General features: G+C 52.2%; 1 protein-coding gene across 1 annotated transcript in view; it reads right to left on the reverse strand.

Moving 5' to 3' along the window:
• The window catches only part of AXIN1 (axin 1), a 65,557-nt gene that overhangs the window by 21,021 nt on the left and 25,952 nt on the right, over positions 1 to 18,584 (reverse strand). Inside the window, exon 3 of the mRNA XM_037814266.1 lies at positions 1,410 to 1,550. Within this exon, the coding sequence (XP_037670194.1) occupies positions 1,410 to 1,550 (141 nt within the window). The remainder of the gene's footprint in view (positions 1 to 1,409; positions 1,551 to 18,584) is intronic.

Raw genomic sequence — 18,584 nt, forward strand, 5'->3', positions numbered from 1 at the left:
GATCCTCAAGGCATACTGACCCTCCGAGCCCCCTGCACCATCTGCCTGCCCACCCAGGTGAGTATGTGGTGGAGCCACTGGGTTGATATGACGGGTTTCTATGGTTAAAGCACTGACAAAGGACAGACGGCACCAATAAGAAATGCATGTGCGGGCGAAGACAGACTTGCATATAATTGTGCCTGAAAGTCTTCCCCTGAGTGCCTCTTTGTTGCTCAGATGTGGCCCTCTCTCTCTAGCTAAGCCACCTTGGCAGGTGATCTTGCTGCCTTCCCCCTACGTGGGACCTGACTCCCAGGGGTATAAATCTCCCTGATAACGTGGGATATGACTCCCAGGGATGAATCTGGACCAGCATTGTGGGATTGAGAACATCTTTTTGACCAAAAGGGGGATGCTAAATGAATCTAAAGTTTCAGTGGCTGAGAGATTCCAAGTGGAGTCAAGGTCACTCTGGTGGACATTCTTATGCACTATATAGGTAACCCTTTTTAGGTTCTGATGTATTGGAATAGCTAGAAGTAAATACCTGAAACTATCAAACTCCAACCCAGTAGTCTGGATTCTTGAAGACAACTGTATAACAGTGTAGCTTACAAGGGCTGACAGTGTGATTGTGAAAACCTTACGGATAGCACTCCCTTTATCTAGTATATGGATGGATGAGAATAGAAATGGGGACAAAAACTGAATGAAAAATAGGGTGGGATGGGGGGTGTTGGGTGTTCTTTTTCACTTTTATTTTTCATTCTTATTCTGATTCTTTCTGGTGTAAGGAAAATGTTCAAAAATAGATTGAGGTGATGAATGCACAACTATATGACAGTATTATGAACAGTTGATTGTACACCATGGATGACTATATGGTATGTGAACATATCTCAATAAAACTGAATTAAAAAAAAAAAAAGAAAGAAATACAGCAGCGCAGAATTTCAGGGAGGGTCACATAGACAGCCATGCCCATCGCTGCATGCAAGCCACTGGCCCTGTGTCGTCACTAACCTGTGCCTATCTTCAAGGTGAAACGAAGAGACAAGTCACAGAAACCAAGGAGAAAATCAGAACCGAGAGCCTTCTAGTCTGGGCAACTCTGGAGTTCCTTCTAACTTTCTACTCGATTCTCCCTCTTTTACAGGTTCCAGCACCCTTGGCCTAGGAGAAGAGTGACTAACGCAAACTCAACTCTAGTGCAGTTTAGGAGTTCTAGTACACTTCCTGCAATTCAGCCTGTCTGTGCTTCAGCTGCACTAACATCAAGTTCTAGGGAGAAACCTTGCAACCCTTTCTATCGAGGCAAAGTCGTAGGTAATACTGGGGACTAGCAAAGATAAACCCCGGGCTGCCTTGATCCGAAGTGGGCCACCCTTCCACAGGAAAGGCCCAGAAGACGCCGGCACCGGACTTACACACTGCTGTCGGTGAGGGAGAGGGTGTCGGCATCGCTGGACAAGCTCTGTTGCTCGCTGTCGTTGGCACTGGTGGCCGGGGCGAGGGCGTAGCCAGAGTTGACGTAGTACGGGTGGACGGGCTCCCGCCAGGATCCATGCCTGCAGACGAGAGCACACGTCAGCCAGCAGCCTGCCCAGCCCTCTTGCTCATGCCCTTCCCAGAATTACCTCGACACATAACACAGGAATTTAAAACAGGCAATCCAGGAAAAGGATGGTGGGTCTCCCACTCCCTCTCTCACCCCCCCCCACCCCAACCCTCCCAGAGGAAGCTGGGCCAAAGCAACTGGCCCTGCCCAGCCCCTCCACGTCCTCAGCCGCATATGGCTATCCTGGCACCTCCATTTCGTGCATGAGTGGGTGAGCTGTCTCAGGATGGGAATGTGGAGGTGGGATCACCAGGTGAAGGTGGTGTTTCACAGGCCACCCTCGTCACCCTCCCACCAGCAGGCAGCCCATCCCCACGCAGCCTGAGTAGGTGCCGCCCTCCACTGCTGTCACTTGAATAGCCAGAAAATGTTGCATTTTAGTTTGCATTTCCCTGACCGCTAGTGAAGCTGGCGGTTTCTCCTTTTTGGCCATTCTAATTTCTTCTTCCAAGTTACCTGTTTATAATCTTTGCCCCTTGTCTACTGAGTTGTTTGTGGCTTTGTTATTGATTTATGGAGAGTCTTCAAATAGTCTTACTATTAATCTCGTTATATATGCGAAAAATATCTTCTCTCTAAAACTACATTTTCTTTTTAACTTTGCTTATGCTGATTTGGGCTACACAGTTTTTCATTTCTACCAAATCCAATTTACGGCTCTTTTCCTTTGTAGCACTTTTGTATCTTATGTAAGCAAGCCTTCCTCACTCAAAATTATAAATATATATTTTTCTTCAAATACTTTAGTTTTTTTTCTTTTTTAAGAGTGTGTGTACGTATATCTGGTGTCAGGAAAAATCTAACTCACCCCCTTGTACCTGAACTGCAAGCGACACCTCTTGTTCTCAGACACCCTAAGTGCCACTCTGCGGAGCCTGTCCATACCCAGGGGCCTGCCCTGACGGCCAATGGCTGCGCCCCGCCTGCCTTCATGTCCAATCCCGCGCCCCGCCTGCCCTGATGGCCAATCCCCGTGCCCCGCCCGCCCTGACGGCCAATCCCCGTGCCCCGCCAGCCCTGACGGCCAATCCCCGCGCCCCACCCGCTCTGACGGCCAATCCCCGCGCCCCGCCCGCCCTGACGGCCAATCCTCGCGCCCCGACTGCCCTGACGGCCAATCCCCGCGCCCCGCCCGCCCTGACGGCCAATCCTCGAGCCCCGCCCGCCCTGACGGCCAATCCCCGTGCCCCGCCAGCCCTGACGGCCAATCCCCGCGCCCCGACTGCCCTGACGGCCAATCCCCGCGCCCCGCCCGCCCTGACGGCCAATCCTCGAGCCCCGCCCGCCCTGACGGCCAATCCCCGCGCCCCGACTGCCCTGACGGCCAATCCCCGCGCCCCGCCCGCCCTGACGGCCAATCCTCGAGCCCCGCCCGCCCTGACGGCCAATCCCCGCGCCCCGACTGCCCTGACGGCCAATCCCCGCGCCCCGACTGCCCTGACGGCCACTCCCCGCGCCCCGCCTGCCCTGACGGCCAATGGCTGCGCCCCGCCTGCCCTGACGGCCAATCCCTGTCCCCCGCCTGCCCTGACGGCCAATCCCCGCGCCCCGCCTGCCCTCATGGCCAATCCCCACGGCTCCACCCGTCTGATCCCACGCTCTTCTCTGCTCTCAGCCTAGTCTGTCTCCACCCTCGGCTGCAAAGCCTCTGCAGGACGTTCTGATGCCTCTGCTCCTCCCTACTGACGGCTGTCAGACTGGAAGTCATGCGACACAACACCGAGGGACACAACGCGCAGGACCGCAAAGCGCCAGCGGCTTAGCTGGAACCACCTTGCCGACCGCCTGGTCAGTTACGTTCTGGACACTGGGCTAAGGTCTCTCCAGAGCAGTTTCCCTTCTATATGGAATGTCGCTGCCGATGAACTGCCGTGTACTAGTGAACGACAACCTGCACTAACAGATGACCTCATCTCTCAGGCTCCAGGGTCCTTAAGAGTGGGAGGAGGGGTGACCCAGACCATGTTTAAGGAGGCAGCCCCTTGGAAACACACACCCACCAAATAACAGGACCCGTGGGAGGGTCTGTTTCAGGGCATTCATGTCACTTGGGGAAAGGTGTTGAGGCAATGGAACTGAGGGCCCTTCTTGGATTATGTGGGCACCAGCCCTGTCCCATAAAGTGCGAGGAGCTGTGCGCTAGGAGGGTAGAGCAGCCTGAAAGAGGGGCTGCTCCCCACCCCCACCCACAGCACAAATGAGGAAATGACGCTCAGAGGTGCAGTCACCCGCCCATGTCACAGAGTCTTTCCAACCCATCCATTAGCGCAAAAGGCTATTCTCAGTAAGTAATGAACATGTAGTCGAAAATGAGAACAAAAGGAAGGCTGAGAGCAAGAGCCCAGAGAGGGCAGGGCTGCAGGATCTCCATCACGCTGCTCAGTCCAAGAGGTAGACAGGCAGCCAGTCAGCACAGAGCCGGCAGCTCAGCACATAGGTGCTCACTACAGTGGGGCTCAGTATGCGGCTAGTCCCTCAGTACACAGTGGGTCGTTCGGAACTCAGTCACTCGGTACACAGCTAGGTGCTTGGTACATGGCTGGGTGACTGGTACACAGCTACTTAGTACATGGTCAATCACTCAGTAAACGGCCAGCTGCTCGGTACACGGCAGGTCACTCGGAACTCAGCCACTCGGTACATGTCCATCACTCAGTACACGGCCAGCCACTCGGTACACGGCGTACACAGAGATGGCTGCAGTAATCGTGGCCAACTTTACATTGGTGCACCTGGATGATGAGTATACAGGGGTTCACAAAATTGTTATTCCAACTTTTCTGTAGCTTTGAAAGTTTCTGAAATAAAAACTGGATGGTGCCCAACTGATTTTTTATTTCTTATACTTTTTATTTTAAAATAATTTCAAACTTACAGAACAGTTGTAACAATAACACAAAACCCATAGAGAGAACTCCAACCTACCCTCCCCAGATACACAGATCCACCAATTTTAACATTTTGCAACATTTGCAATGATCCATCTATCTTTCAATCAATCAATTTCCTGAACATCTGAGAGCAGGTAGCATACATCATGCCCTGTGAACACATAATACTGCCATGTACATTCAATATGAACAAGGATACTCACTTATGTAAACACCGTAAGTACAGTTATCAAGTTCAGGAAATTTAACATTGACATAAACCTTCAGAGTATATTCCAGTGTTTTCACATGTCCCAATAATGTTCTTTTGAGCCTTTTCTTCTCCGTTATTATATCCCACCCAGTACCTGTTCTGCATTTGTCATTATCTCTTTAGTTGCTCTTTTAAAAAAAAAAAAAAAACTGCAGAAATACATATTTACAACATAAACTTTCCCATCTCAGCAAATCCCAAGCATCCCCTTCAGTGGGGTCAATCACACTGACAATGTTGTGCTACCCTCACCATCATCCTTTACCAGAACTTTACCATCGCCCCAAACAGAACAGAAATCTGCACCCATTCTTCTCTAACTCCCATTCCCTACCCACTCCTCTGCCCACGATAACCTCTAATCTACCTTGTGTCTCTGAATTTGCCTATTCTCGTTATTTTATATAAATGGAATCATACAGGATCTGTCCTTTCACTTCTGGCTTATTTCACTCAGCTGGATGCCTACAGGGTCCATCCATGTTGTCACAAGTATCAAAATGCCATGTGTTTTTAAGGATGAGTAATACTCCACTGTACGGATGGATCAGTTCATCTGTGATGGACACTTGCGTTGCTTCCACCTTTTAGCTGTTATGAATAATGCTGCACAAAGTATGTGTCCAAGTTTCTGCATTCAATTCTTTGGAGTATATACCTAGGAGTTTGGAATTGCCAGGTCATATGTAGTTCTATGTTTACCTTTTCAAGAACCCACCAAACTGTTTTCCACAGCAGCTGCATCATTTAATATACCCATTAAAAATACAAAAGGGCTTCTCTTTCTCTGCATCCTCGACAATACTTGTTGTTTCTGGTTGTTTTTAATAATAGCCATCCGAATGGGTATGAAGTGGTCTCTCGCTGTTTGTTTGTTTGTTTGTTTGTGTTTTTAAGTTTGATTCTATTTACAGGAAATTACAAATAAATCTGTACCAAGGTACTCAAGCTTGGTACTGCTGCCACTTCGGACTGGATCATTCTTTTCTCTCTGTGGCTTTGATTTGCATTTCCCCAATACCTGAAGATGCTGAACATCTTTTCATGTAACTGGATGCCTCTGGGGAGGCGCAAACCCGCCAAGGCCTCTCGGGCCGCTTCAGCTGCTGCCCTGCCGACTGCTGCCCCCTCCTCAGGCCAGCTCCCATCTGAGACTCCTCCCCGTGTCCAGGGACATGAACATGAGACTACAGGCAGGCAAAAGTTACTGCTTCCCAAAAGATAAACCTGCAGGGAGTGGCTGGAGAGCTTTGCTTTAAAAAGCCCATGTCCTCGCCTCGTTTGGGGGTTCAGGCATTCAGGAACCTTCAGGCCTTGACAGCAGTGTCATTTCCCCACAGTCTTGAGCCAGTCAACCTGGATGCCAGCCCCACCTTGCAGATCCCAGGATAGACGGCAGGTGTGGGAGGCAAGGACCAAGGGCTGGGGGAACTGGCGATAGGGGAAGCTTCCGGAAGACAGTCTCCCCCGCAGGTCGGTGCGCAGGTGCACACAGTACCAGGAGTGTCCCCGGCCTCGGCCGGCTCGGGCGCCAGCTCACTTGGGAGAGCACTTTCCCCTCGGGGTTTTCTGGGGATAAATAAGCGAGACTGACACATTGCTGTGTGTCAGTGTAAATTTACCTCTGCATCTCATGGGCTAGCGTGTGGCCTGTGACTCTGTGGACGCAGTGGGCGCCCAGTGGCCTGGCCTGGAGCGTGTCGTGTTCAGCCTTGCCATCAAGCGTGCCCACCTCCACGAAGCCTGGCAGGATGCTGCTGGCCACCCTGGGGACTGCCTGCCATGCACTTACTCCCGCTCCTCTCCTGGGACAGCAGGATCCTTGCCAAGGGTGCTTCATGCCCACCCCACAGTGGCTCACGTGTGCCCAGCACCTCACTCCCCATGCTGACAGGAGAGCAAGGACAAGGTCCAAACCCACCCCCTCATTGCACCACCTGGGCCTTAGGCTCCCAGAACCAGCGCCTCCAGCCAGCCCCTCAGGGGCTCATGACTGCGTGAGCACATTCCAGGCTGGGGTCTGCCCAGACGTGGCCGGGCACTCACCGGCTTCTTCTGGAAAGTCTACTGCCCCCTCAGCTCGCCCGGAGACCATGAGCCTAACCCTGAGGAAGAAGAAGAAATGAAGGGAAGGAACCATCTTCCAAATAATACAATTCACTCTTTTGAAAAGTGCATTGCTTTTTTATACTAGGAAGAAGCAATCAAGACTTTTTAAAAGCATTTGAATGGTTAGTATTAAAATTCTCTTTTAAATTATTAACAGCTGTACAAAATGCATTGCACAAAATGCAAAATGTTGACCCAAAGTCCACTTCAGTTACGATTTAAATGCATCTTGCCACATTCACTCAAACATAACAAATAACCTACATTTTACACCCAAAAGTCAAAAGTTTATGCTCACAAATGTGATCGACACCAGCCCACATCAGCTAGGAATCCCTCTTTTGGGCTTCCTCCTGCAGGAGCAGGAGTTGGGCCCCCATCCAAGTGGCCAGCTAACGTGGCAGCTTCTGTGGGTCCTGAGGGCCTCCGGCGGCCCGGCGAGCGCGCTCACTCACCCACGTGGGGCTCTATTTGTACACCTGGCTGGCATGACGGGGGGTTCCAGGCACGGTGGGCAGCTTTCTGCTCACTGGGGGACTGTGGGGCACTCGCTGCTCTTTGACCACACCCTGGGGAGCAGATCGGAGCTTGGCGTGGGCTCAGGAGACTGGGCACTGGCGTCCCCATGGGGCTTCTCACTCCCGCAGGTGCTTTATCATTTTTATAGTACCGTGACGCGCCCCACCCACCTGCTCTGAATGAACTCTAAACTGCACACCACATCAAAGGTCGTTAAGGTCAAACCCAAATGGAGACATGGAGTGTGGTCCTGCAGATGCTGACAAGTGTGGCTGGGACTGGGGTGTGGGAGGCCCCCGCTGTGACCCCCACAGCAGGGGCACTGGCTCGAGAGTGGCCTGATCCCGGCCCCATGTGCCAGGTGGAGAGGACTCAGGAGCCCTCTGAGATGCTTCCAGGCATCACGTGGTTGACAGGCCGATGGCCCTGGTCCTCACCACAGGCAGGCTCACCGCACGGGACACGGTGCCCACAGCCAGCAGGACAGCCAGAATGAAACCTCAAACCCAAACTCCAACTACTTTTCTGGAAGAGTCCATTCCAAAGTCGACAACAACCCAAAATTAAAGGCTCTAGAGTCAGAAGACCACGATGCTCGTAGAAGCACAAACACGCACGGGCAGGCGGCAGTTCTGGCGGAATGACCCGGGACTGCGCCCCCTTCACCACCGTCCCTCCGCAGCAACTCCAGGCAAACCACGGCCTGCTGAACACACACGCTGTGGTTCCTCATCTCGTGAAGGGAGAAAAGTGTTGTACGTGCTAAGGAGACCCTGGAGGGATCCAGACAGAAGGGTGCAGGCTCTGAGGCGTGGGACGTCAGGCAACTCTTACTGATCTGTGATATGTTCTGATTTTTCTGCAGCAAATAAGTTTCGTGCAGAACTTGGACCACACTGTGTCTCTGTATACCATCTCAGCAGAGCAGTTACTGAAAGTCATGAAACACTCCCAGGAGAAGTGCTTCAGGGACCATAAAGCAGCACAGAAAAGTCACTAAGCAACATGTTGAGCCGATGCCCAGTGGGCAGTCAAGGTGCGTGGCCCTCGCCCCTCTGCTAGGGCAGGCTGCCGTGGGGGTTGCCCCCAGCCAGAGGCCTCTTCCGGGCCCGGTCAGGCACAAAGTTCTCTGGCAAATTTCAGTGGCTTCACATCAAAGCTTCAGGTCCATGCAGATCTGATGAAAAGGAACCTCATGTGGTACGGTTTAAAAAGTGGAACAAAAATGTTTCACAGAACCCGCCACCTTGATCTGCAGCGAACGCCCTGCACAGACCCTCACTCCACCCTTGACCCTCAAGCAGAATCTCCAAGGGATTTATCGGTTCCAAAGAGGAACCAATCACATTACAAACTGGAATCATGGACAGTTCCTGAAACACCCACAGCTGCACTGAGCACTTAGAAGGGGCAACTCCCAACAAACTGCAGGTAACTCAGAGCAACCTGGAGACGGGATCAGTGCCTGCTGCTCTCAAATCTTTAAAAAATATGGGCCAGAGAAGCTTGCCTGAGAATCCAGAAACGAGCCCCCACTGACCACAAAACAGCAGGTCGTGCAGGCCTCACGATCCCGCCATAGAGGTCTAGGACGCTGGCAGTGGAGACACTGGGAAACCAGCTCACTGCGTTCCAGTTTTAAGGCCAAAACGATTGGCTTTCAAAAAACATGGCTTAGTTAAAAAACAAAAGAACATACACTCACGGATCCAGTCAAGGTCAAAATTCTGTTCTTAAAGCACTGTGATTTGTCGCCTTGAAGCAGGTCAGAAAGCACCAACTCCAAGCCTTACATCACCCTCTTTATTTCATAAAATCATCGGATGGTTCCTCCACTGAGCGTGCCTGGTAAAAATAAAAATAAACCGCTGACCCCACATACCCATCAGATGCTTACTGCCTGGGTTTCCCTTCCTGTGGGGATGTAGAGAAAACCTCTAGGCAGAGAGGAAACCTTAGGGAAAAATAGAAAATTTTTGGTTTGTTTTTCTTTTAATATATTTGTTTTATCTGCTTAAGAGTTTCCTTTCACAATGTTCCAAGATTTGCTTTTTTCTTAAAGAGTTTCATTCTATCCAAATAAACCTAATATGACAACCTTAGAGGAAGCCAAACTAACAAATATTTCTAAACCTATTGTATAGCAATAACAGAAACATAAAGAACAAAACAAAGCAAAGCAAAACAGCCTGCCCTACCTGACTCCCAGGGGTGTAAACCTCCCTGGCAACGTGGGATATGACTCCCGGGGATGAATCTGGACCTAGCATTGTGGGATTGAGAACATCTTCTTGACCAAAAGGGGATGCGAAATGAAAAGAAATGAAGTTCATTGGCTGAGAGATTTCAAATGGAGTCAAGAGGTCACTCTGGCGGACATTCTTACGCACTATATAGGTAACCCTTTGTAGGTTTTAATGCATTGGAATAGCTAGAAGTAAATACCTGAAACTACCAAACTCCAACCCAGTAGCCTTGACTCTTGAAGACAATTGTATAACAATGTAGCTTACAAGAGGTGACAGTGTGACTGTGAAAACCTTGTGGATCACACTCCCTTTATCCAGTGTATAGATGGATGAGTAGAGGAATGGGGACAAAAACTAAAAGAAAAATAGGGTGGGATGGGGGAAAGATTTGGGTGTTCTTTTTTAATTTCACTTTTTATTCTTACTGTTTCTGGTGTAAGGAAAATGTTCAAAAAAGATTGGGATGTTTTAGTTACTCCTCCAGGAAAGTAGGTAAAAAGCCAGGAACTGCGTGGACTGGACACCACAGAGCAATCTGTCTTTGGGCATACTTCATACAACACTCATGAAAACGTGGAACTGCTGAGATCAGCGAAATCTGTAAGTTTTTGCGGCCAGGGGACCCGCGCCCCTCCCTGCCAGGCTCAGTCCCGGGGGAGGAGGGGCTGTCAGCTCCGGGAAGGAGAAGGGAGAACTGCAGTGGCAGCCCTTATCGGAAACTCATTCTACTGATTCAAACTCCAACCATAGATAGACTGAGACCAGACACCAGAGAATCTGAGAGCAGCCAGCCCAGCAGAGAGGAGACAGGCATAGAAAAAAAACAACACGAAAAACTCCAAAATAAAAGCGGAGGATTTTTGGAGTTCTGGTGAACATAGAAAGGGGAAGGGCCCTGAGGCGCACATGCAAATCCTGAAGAAAAGCTGATCTCTCTGCCCTGTGGACCTTTCCTTAATGGCCCTGGTTGCTTTGTCTCTTAGCATTTCAATAACCCATTAGATCTCTGAGGAGGGCCCGTTTTTTTTTTTTTTTTTAAATCCTTTTTTCTTTTTCTAAAACAATTACTCTAAGAAGCCCAATACAGAAAGCTTCAAAGACTTGCTATTTGGGCAGGTCAAGTCAAGAGCAGAACTAGGAGAGCTCTGAGACAAAACGCAATAATCCAGTGGCTGAGAAAATTCACTAAACACCACAACTTCCCAAGAAAAGGGGGGTGTCCGCTCACAGCCATCATCCTGGTGGACAGGAAACACTCCTGCCCATCGCCAGCCCCATAGCCCAGAACTGCCCCAGACAACCCAGTGTGGGACACTGATTACGTGCTTCGACTTGGCGGGCCTGGGCTGGGGGACCTGATCAGCCCCTGGGGAGGGTGGTGGGCACGGGCGACAGCGCCCTCCACAGCCCCCCGGGCCTGGGAAAGTGAGGCCGGAGGCAGGCCCCATTTCCTCACCCAAAATAACACTGTTAGGGGAGGCTTGCCAGAGGGAACCGCCCTTTCCCCACCCCCTTATCTTGCCCGGACACTCCCCGTTGCCAGTGCAACTCCCATCACCACCAGTGCGCATACATTGTTGCCAGACACCGTTGCCAGAGCAACTCCCGCCCCTTTTCAAACAACCTCCGTGCTCTCTTAAAACCAATCCTAACCTCCGCACCCTCTCAGAACCAATCCTAGCCTTTATCCCCTCAGCATTGGCTTGTAACAACCCCCGCCCTCTATGCCAGCCTATATAACCTGTGCTCACCCCTAATAAACGCTCTTAGTTTTACCCCCCTGAATAAAGCCCCCCCCCTTTTTGTTCTACCCCTACTGAAGTAAGAGTGTCTTGTCTTTCCCTTCTCGCCGCCCTCCACACCTTGCACGCCTCCGCCGGGGACCGGGCCCAGTCCCCCGCCTCGCCCTCGCCTCCGGGAAAGAGCCCCCGCCGCCGGTACCCTCCGAGCAACGCCGAGAGCCGAGGGTTCAGCAACCGGCCGCCCCCCCCCCAGACAAATCAACTGCGACCGCAACTGGCGCCCAACGTGGGGCACCTGCACTTGGAAGTCCTCTCCACGCAGCGGTCCAGTGAAGCCACTCGCTCGCCCAGACGCCTCTCCAGCTCTCCTTCTCCTCGCCTGCAAGGTAAGGGCCGCCTCTCCTTCGCCGCTCCCGGAGCCGCCTCTCCCTCGCCGCTCCGCGTCAGGGGCCGCCTCTCCCTCGCCGCTCTGCGTCAGGGGCCGCCTCTCCCTCGCCGCTCCGGAGCCGCTCCTCCCTTCCCCAATTATCCTGGCTGCCTCTCGTCCTTTTCTTCTATAACCCCCATTCCTCCAAACACTCTCCCTCTTCCCCTCCATTACCTTGCTGTAGTCCTTTGTGTCTTTCTTTCTTTGTTTGGCGCCGTGTACCTCTTTGCAACCGCCCCCCCAGACTGCTCCAAAATGGCGAACTTCCTCCTTCTTCTTCTACTGAGGGGAGGAAGTGCTCTAGTGATGACGTCAGCCCTAAGCCGGGCCGGAAACCGCATGCGCTTTACCCCACCCTTTCACAGGGCGGAGCTAGTCCGCCATCTTATGCCTTAGACCCCGCCCTTTCACAGGGCGGACCTAGTCCACCATCTTATGCCTTAGGCCCCGCCCTTTCACAGGGCGGAACTAGTCCGCCATCTTCCGCCTTAGGCCCCGCCGTTTCACAGGGCGGAGCTAGTCCGCCATCTTATGCCTTAGACCCCGCCCTTTCATGGGGCGGAGCTAGTCCGCCATCTTGTGCCTTGGACCCCGCCCTTTCACAAGGCGGGGCTGGTCCGCCATCTTGTGTCTTAGCCACGCCTACTGCGCCGCCATCTTGCGACGCTTGGGGCCTCCCACTTCCACCTCCCCCTTCAACAAGCTCCCCCTCGGAGCCGCTGCCGGCAGCTGCCGCCGCCTCTGGGGCAGTGCTTACCACGCAGCCCCCCCCAATAATGTGCGCCACTGCTCGTTTAACACCTCCAGCGCCCGTTCCTCTGCAGTGGGATACTGAGGAACCTATATGGGTGGAGCAGTGGCCCCTTCCCACGCACAAATTAGTTGCACTCCAAGCCCTTGTTCAAAAACAATTAGACGCAAGCCACATAGAACCTTCTGCTAGTCCCTATAATTCGCCAGTATTTGTTATTCATAAAAAAGCCACAGGAAAATTTAGGCTCCTCCATGATCTGCGGGAAATCAATAAGCATATTCTTCCCATGGGCTCCCCGCAGTCTGGTCTCCCCCATCCGGTGGCCATCCCGGCTCACTATCATGTAGCCACCATTGACATCAAAAACTTTCTTTTCCATCCCGCTACATAAGCGAGACCGCCCGCGCTTTGCCTTTACAGTCCCCGTCCCCAATCACGCGGGCGCGGCTAGTAGGTATCAATAGAAAGTCCTCCCTCAAGGGATGCGTAACAGTCCGGCCATCTGCCAAATGTATGTTAATCACGCAGTGGCCCCCCTGCAAAAGCAGGCCATGCTCATCCATTACATGGATGACATCTTAGTGGCCTCTAAAGACGCCGAGGCACTTCCTCTAATCCTTATAAACCTCACCACTAATTTAGCTGACATCGGCCTTACGGTTCAGCCCGAAAAAGTTCAAATTGTACCACCATTAGCCTTCTTAGGGTTTAGTATTAATAAGACTATTACCCCGTCCGCTCCCCAGCTGGACATACCGAATCGGGTCACTATCACTGAGCTTCAACAGCTCTGCGGTCAGATCAATTGGCTCCGCTCTGCGTTGCCGATCACCACCGCGCAGCTCCAACCACTTTTTATGCTGCTAAGTGTTCCTGAAGCCCCGCCGCTAGCAATCTCTCGGCGCATTAAGCTCACCCAAAAGGCAAAGAAAGCCATTGCCGCTATTAACAAGGCACTTGCTGCCTGTTATCTTAACAGGTTTAGCACTAAAGAGGGTAATCTTATAGCACTCATCCTTCCTACGCCCGGCACGCCCATGGGCTGCCTGTGGCAGGAAGGCCCTCTGCTTTGGGTGCACCCTGCTAAGAGCCGGCTTAGGAAAATTTGCCCCGTAGTGCGGCTCTGAATCAGCCTAGCTTCAGATCTAGTCACCCTGGCTGTTCATGTATTCGGAGAGCCGCCAGAAAAAATTGTTTGGCCCCTGGACGCAGGCCAAACCCGCCTGCTTATACGTGATAACCTGGACATGCAAATTCTCTTAGAAGGATTTCAGGGGGAATTCAGCTGTCATTATCCTAGCCATCGGCTGTTACAGGGACTCGCCAAGCTTCCCTTCCGCAGCCCCTTCCATCCTTTCCCCTCCTCTGCACCCATCCCGGGTGCCACTACCGTCTTCACTAACGCCTCCAAAACCCGTTTTGCCTTCCTCTCTTATTCTCAGAACCACCCGAAACCCCACCTATTCAGTTATGTCAACCTTCATTCAGTTCAAGTGGGGGAAATTCTGGCGGTGTCATGCGCGCTAAACACCCACTGCAACCACCCAGTAAACATTTTCACAGACAACCTCTACACGTATCAGGTCTGCCGAGTCCTCACGTTTTCCACCTTTTTCCCGGGAGACTCGGCCATTGATAAAGCACTTTCTGACCTCAGAAGCATCCTGGAGCATCGACAGAATCCTTGGTTCATTAACCACATTCGTAGTCACTCAAGCCTTCCGGGGCCCCTGGCTAATGGCAATAGTATACTAGACCAAGCGGTCTCAGCTCAGAATACCCAAACTATGCTAACTCACACGGCAGCCCCTCCGGGGGATGCTGTTAACCAGGCCAAGTTATTGCATTCCAGGTTTCACTTTTCGGCTACGTCGTTGCATCATCTATGTGGCCTCCCCCTAAATACCTGTAAACATCTTGTCCGCAATTGTGCAACTTGTGCGCCCTTTGCGCCGCTTGGCCCCCTGCAACCTCAGGGAGTCAACCCACGAAGCCTAAAGCCCAATTCTAGATGGCAAATGAACGTAACTCACGTTCCGTCCTTTAGACGCCTCAAATATGTGCATGTAATAATTAACACCTTCTCGGCCATGTGTTATACAGTCCCCCTTGCCGGAGAAACAGCCAAACACTGTATCAAGGCCCTGAGACAAGAAATTCTCTTCATGGGAATTCCCTGGGACCTAAAAATGGACAATGAGCCTGCCTATCGCAGTGCCTCCTTTGCGGCCTTTCTTCAATTATATAACATCACCCATCATTTCGGCATCCCCTATAATCCACAGGGGCAAGCCATTGTGGAAGCAGTCCATCGCCGCTTAAAAACACAAATTGAAAAAGAAAGGGCAATACTCCCCCAGGCAACTCCAGGGGACCTTATCATAGCAGCCCTTATTCACCTTAATCTACTCACATTCAATAAAGAAGGGCTTTCGCCCCTACATAAACATTGGAGGCCCTCATACAGGCCTACCCAGGCCCCGATGGTTTACTGGAAGGACCCAGAGAATAATGCCTGGAAGGGTCCCTCCCCACTCCTCGCCCAGGGGCGCGGGTTTGCTTGTGTTTTCCCAAATAATGCAGCACAACCAATCTGAATCCCAGGAAGGGCAATCCGGCCCACCACCAGCAACCAAGCGTCTAACGAGACGAGAACGCCGTCGTCTCCGCAGCCTAGTGCACCAGATGACAACAGTACACCTGAGCCTGGACCCCAGCCCGAGTGAAACCCCAGAGAAAATAGAGATCAGAAAAATTATACGCCTCTATAGGCAGGCGAAAGCCAGCCCCCTACACCTCCACAACCCTCACCCTAGTATTGCTTCTCTTCTTACAATCATGTTGGCTCTCGCCTCTTCTACCCAGGCCATCTCTCAGCCCCACTCCCCCCACCAACCTTGGAAATGGACCTTGGCACGGTGGGAAGATTCCAAAATTGTGCAAACCCACGTTACCGCAGGACGCCCTTCCTTCGTCATCTACCCCTGCAACCTAATCCTGTTCCCGGAGGGCACACCTTGCCTTAACCAAGCCCAATATTACATGTGCCCATCCTCAAACCCTGGGAAACAGTACTGCAATGCTCCCAACCAATACTACTGTGCATACTGGGGGTGTGAAACATTAACCACTACTTAGAAGCCTTACGCCCCTGATCGTTACCTAACTTTAAATTGGGCCCCTTTTGGTTACAAGCCCCGTGACCATTCCATCAATCCTTATTACGATAAATATAATTATCAAAAACTAAATCTCACCGTACAGCTCCCTACTAATCCCTCTTAGCTATTCGGTCGAACCTGGGGCTTCAAAATCTATTTGGAAGGAGTCGACCCAGGTTCCCTTATTTTGATAAAAAAGAAGGCTGTACTAAAAAACCCCTCTGCCATTAGTCCTAATAAAATCATTAACCCTCTTAATCCACAGCCCTCCAGCCGCACCTCAAGTACAAGCAGCGCATCCGAAAACCGCACCTCAGCTACAAACAGCGCATCGCCAACACCACCACCCCAACCTTTCCTACCCCCCTCTCGTTACTCCTCTCCCCTCCTCGACCTTATCCAAGCGGCCTTCACCTCAGTAAATTCCTCCAACCCCAATCTTACCTCCTCTTGTTGGCTTTACCTCTCCACTTCCTCCCCCCTGTATGAGCCAATCGCCTCCAACCTCTCTTTTTCAGAAAACACAGAGGACAGCCCTTCAGAATGCAATTGAAATACCTCTGCCGTCCCCTTAACCTTTCATTCAGTCTCCTTTACAGGAAAGTGCATCCGCCCTCGCTCGAGTAACTCTCCCAGCCTCACAGCTTGTGCCAACTACTCCTCTCCCAGCAGCTCTGCCAAGTTTCTTATTCCCCACAACTCCTCCCAATGGCTCTGCTCCTCTACAGAACTTACCCCCTGCCTTAATGTACAAACCCTCAAGACAACTAATGAAACTTGCCTCCTAATTGTCCTCATCCCTAGGGTCTTATACCACAGCGAGGAAGACTTCTTCCTCCGCCTGGAAAGAACTGCAAATCCTGCCCTTCTACAAAAGCGAGAGCCCATCACCGCCCTCACAATTGCCTCCCTCCTAAGTCTTGCAGGCGCTGGCACCGGAATCGCTGCATTAGCCAGTCAAGGTTCCGCCCTAACTCACCTCCGGGCGGCTGTTAACGAGGACATTCGTCACCTACAAAACGCTATTTCCCATCTTAAAAATTCTATTAACTCCCTCTCTGAGGTAGTGCTCCAAAACCGCCGAGGTCTCGACCTTCTTCTCCTCAAAGAAGGAGGCCTTTGCGCCGCTCTAGGAGAAGAATGCTGTGTCTATACCAATTCCACAAGTCTCGCCGAAGACAGCCTAAAGAAAGTCCAAGAGAGACTAGAACAGCGCAAAAGGGACCGTGAAGCTGCCAACTATTGGTCCCACATCTTTACCCCCCCTCCTCCCTTACCTCCTCCCCCTCATAGGCCCCCTACTAATAATTATTCTAGCTCTCACCCTAAAACCCTGGGTTATCCGCAGACTTCGCCAACTTGCTAAAAGCCAGGCCAATACCAATGCTGTCCTCTCATCATTTGTGCAAGTCCAGTATGAACAACTTGCCTCCACTAAAAAAGCTAACCCTCCTCAGCGTCGCCACCCTCGTCCATCCCGCAAGCAGCAAGGCCCCTGTCGAGCGCCCGGACGCCACACCAACGCCAAGCTCCAGCCTCGCTGAGCCACCGTCAACCCCTTTTCCCCTCCCCGGCCTCCCCCTTCCCTCATCCCTTAGCGGACCTCTCCGGTAAGCTTCTTCCTTCAATTAGAAAAGAAGGGGGAAATGTGGGACACTGATTACGTGCTTCGACTTGGCGGGCCTGGGCTGGGGGACCTGATCAGCCCCTGGGGAGGGTGGTGGGCACGGGCGACAGCGCCCTCCACAGCCCCCCGGGCCTGGGAAAGTGAGGCCGGAGGCAGGCCCCATTTCCTCACCCAAAATAACACTGTTAGGGGAGGCTTGCCAGAGGGAACCGCCCTTTCCCCACCCCCTTATCTTGCCCGGACACTCCCCGTTGCCAGTGCAACTCCCATCACCACCAGTGCGCATACATTGTTGCCAGACACCGTTGCCAGAGCAACTCCCGCCCCTTTTCAAACAACCTCCATGCTCTCTTAAAACCAATCCTAACCTCCGCACCCTCTCAGAACCAATCCTAGCCTTTATCCCCTCAGCATTGGCTTGTAACAACCCCCGCCCTCTATGCCAGCCTATATAACCTGTGCTCACCCCTAATAAACGCTCTTAGTTTTACCCCCCTAAATAAAGCCCCCCCCTTTTTGTTCTACCCCTACTGAAGGAAGAGTGTCTTGTCTTTCCCTTCTCGCCGCCCTCCACACCTTGCACGCCTCCGCCGGGGACCGGGCCCAGTCCCCCGCCTCGCCCTCGCCTCCGGGAAAGAGCCCCCGCCGCCGGTACCCTCCAAGCAACGCCGAAAGCCGAGGGTTCAGCAACCGGCCGCCCCCCCCCAGACAAATCAACTGCGACTGCAACCCAGTGTGACAGAAGTGCTTCAAATAACAGGCACACACCACAAAACTGGGCGTGGACATTAGCCTTCCCTGTAACCTCAGCTGATTGTCCCAGAGTTGGGAAGGTAGAGCAGTGTGAATTAACAAAGCCCCATTCAGCCATCATTTCAGCAGACTGGGAGCCTCCCTACACAGCCCAGCAGCCCAGAACTGCCCTGGGGGGACGGCACTCACCTGTGACATAGCACAGTCATCCCTCAACAGAGGACCCGGGGTGCACGGCCTGGAAGAGGGGCCCACTTGCAAGTCTCAGGAGCCATACGCCAATACCAAGGACTTGTGGGTCAGTGGCAGAGACAAACTGTGGCAGGACTGAACTGAAGGGTTAGACTATTGCAGCAGCTTTAAAACTCTAGGATCACCAGGGAGATTTGATTGTTAGAGCCACCCCCCTCTCCCTGACTGCCCAGAAACACGCCCCATATACAGGGCAGGCAACACCAACTATACACGCAAGCTTGGTACACCAATTGGACCCCACAAG

Source organism: Choloepus didactylus, chromosome 21 (genome assembly GCF_015220235.1).
Source record: "Choloepus didactylus isolate mChoDid1 chromosome 21, mChoDid1.pri, whole genome shotgun sequence".
Lineage (NCBI taxonomy): Eukaryota > Metazoa > Chordata > Mammalia > Pilosa > Megalonychidae > Choloepus > Choloepus didactylus.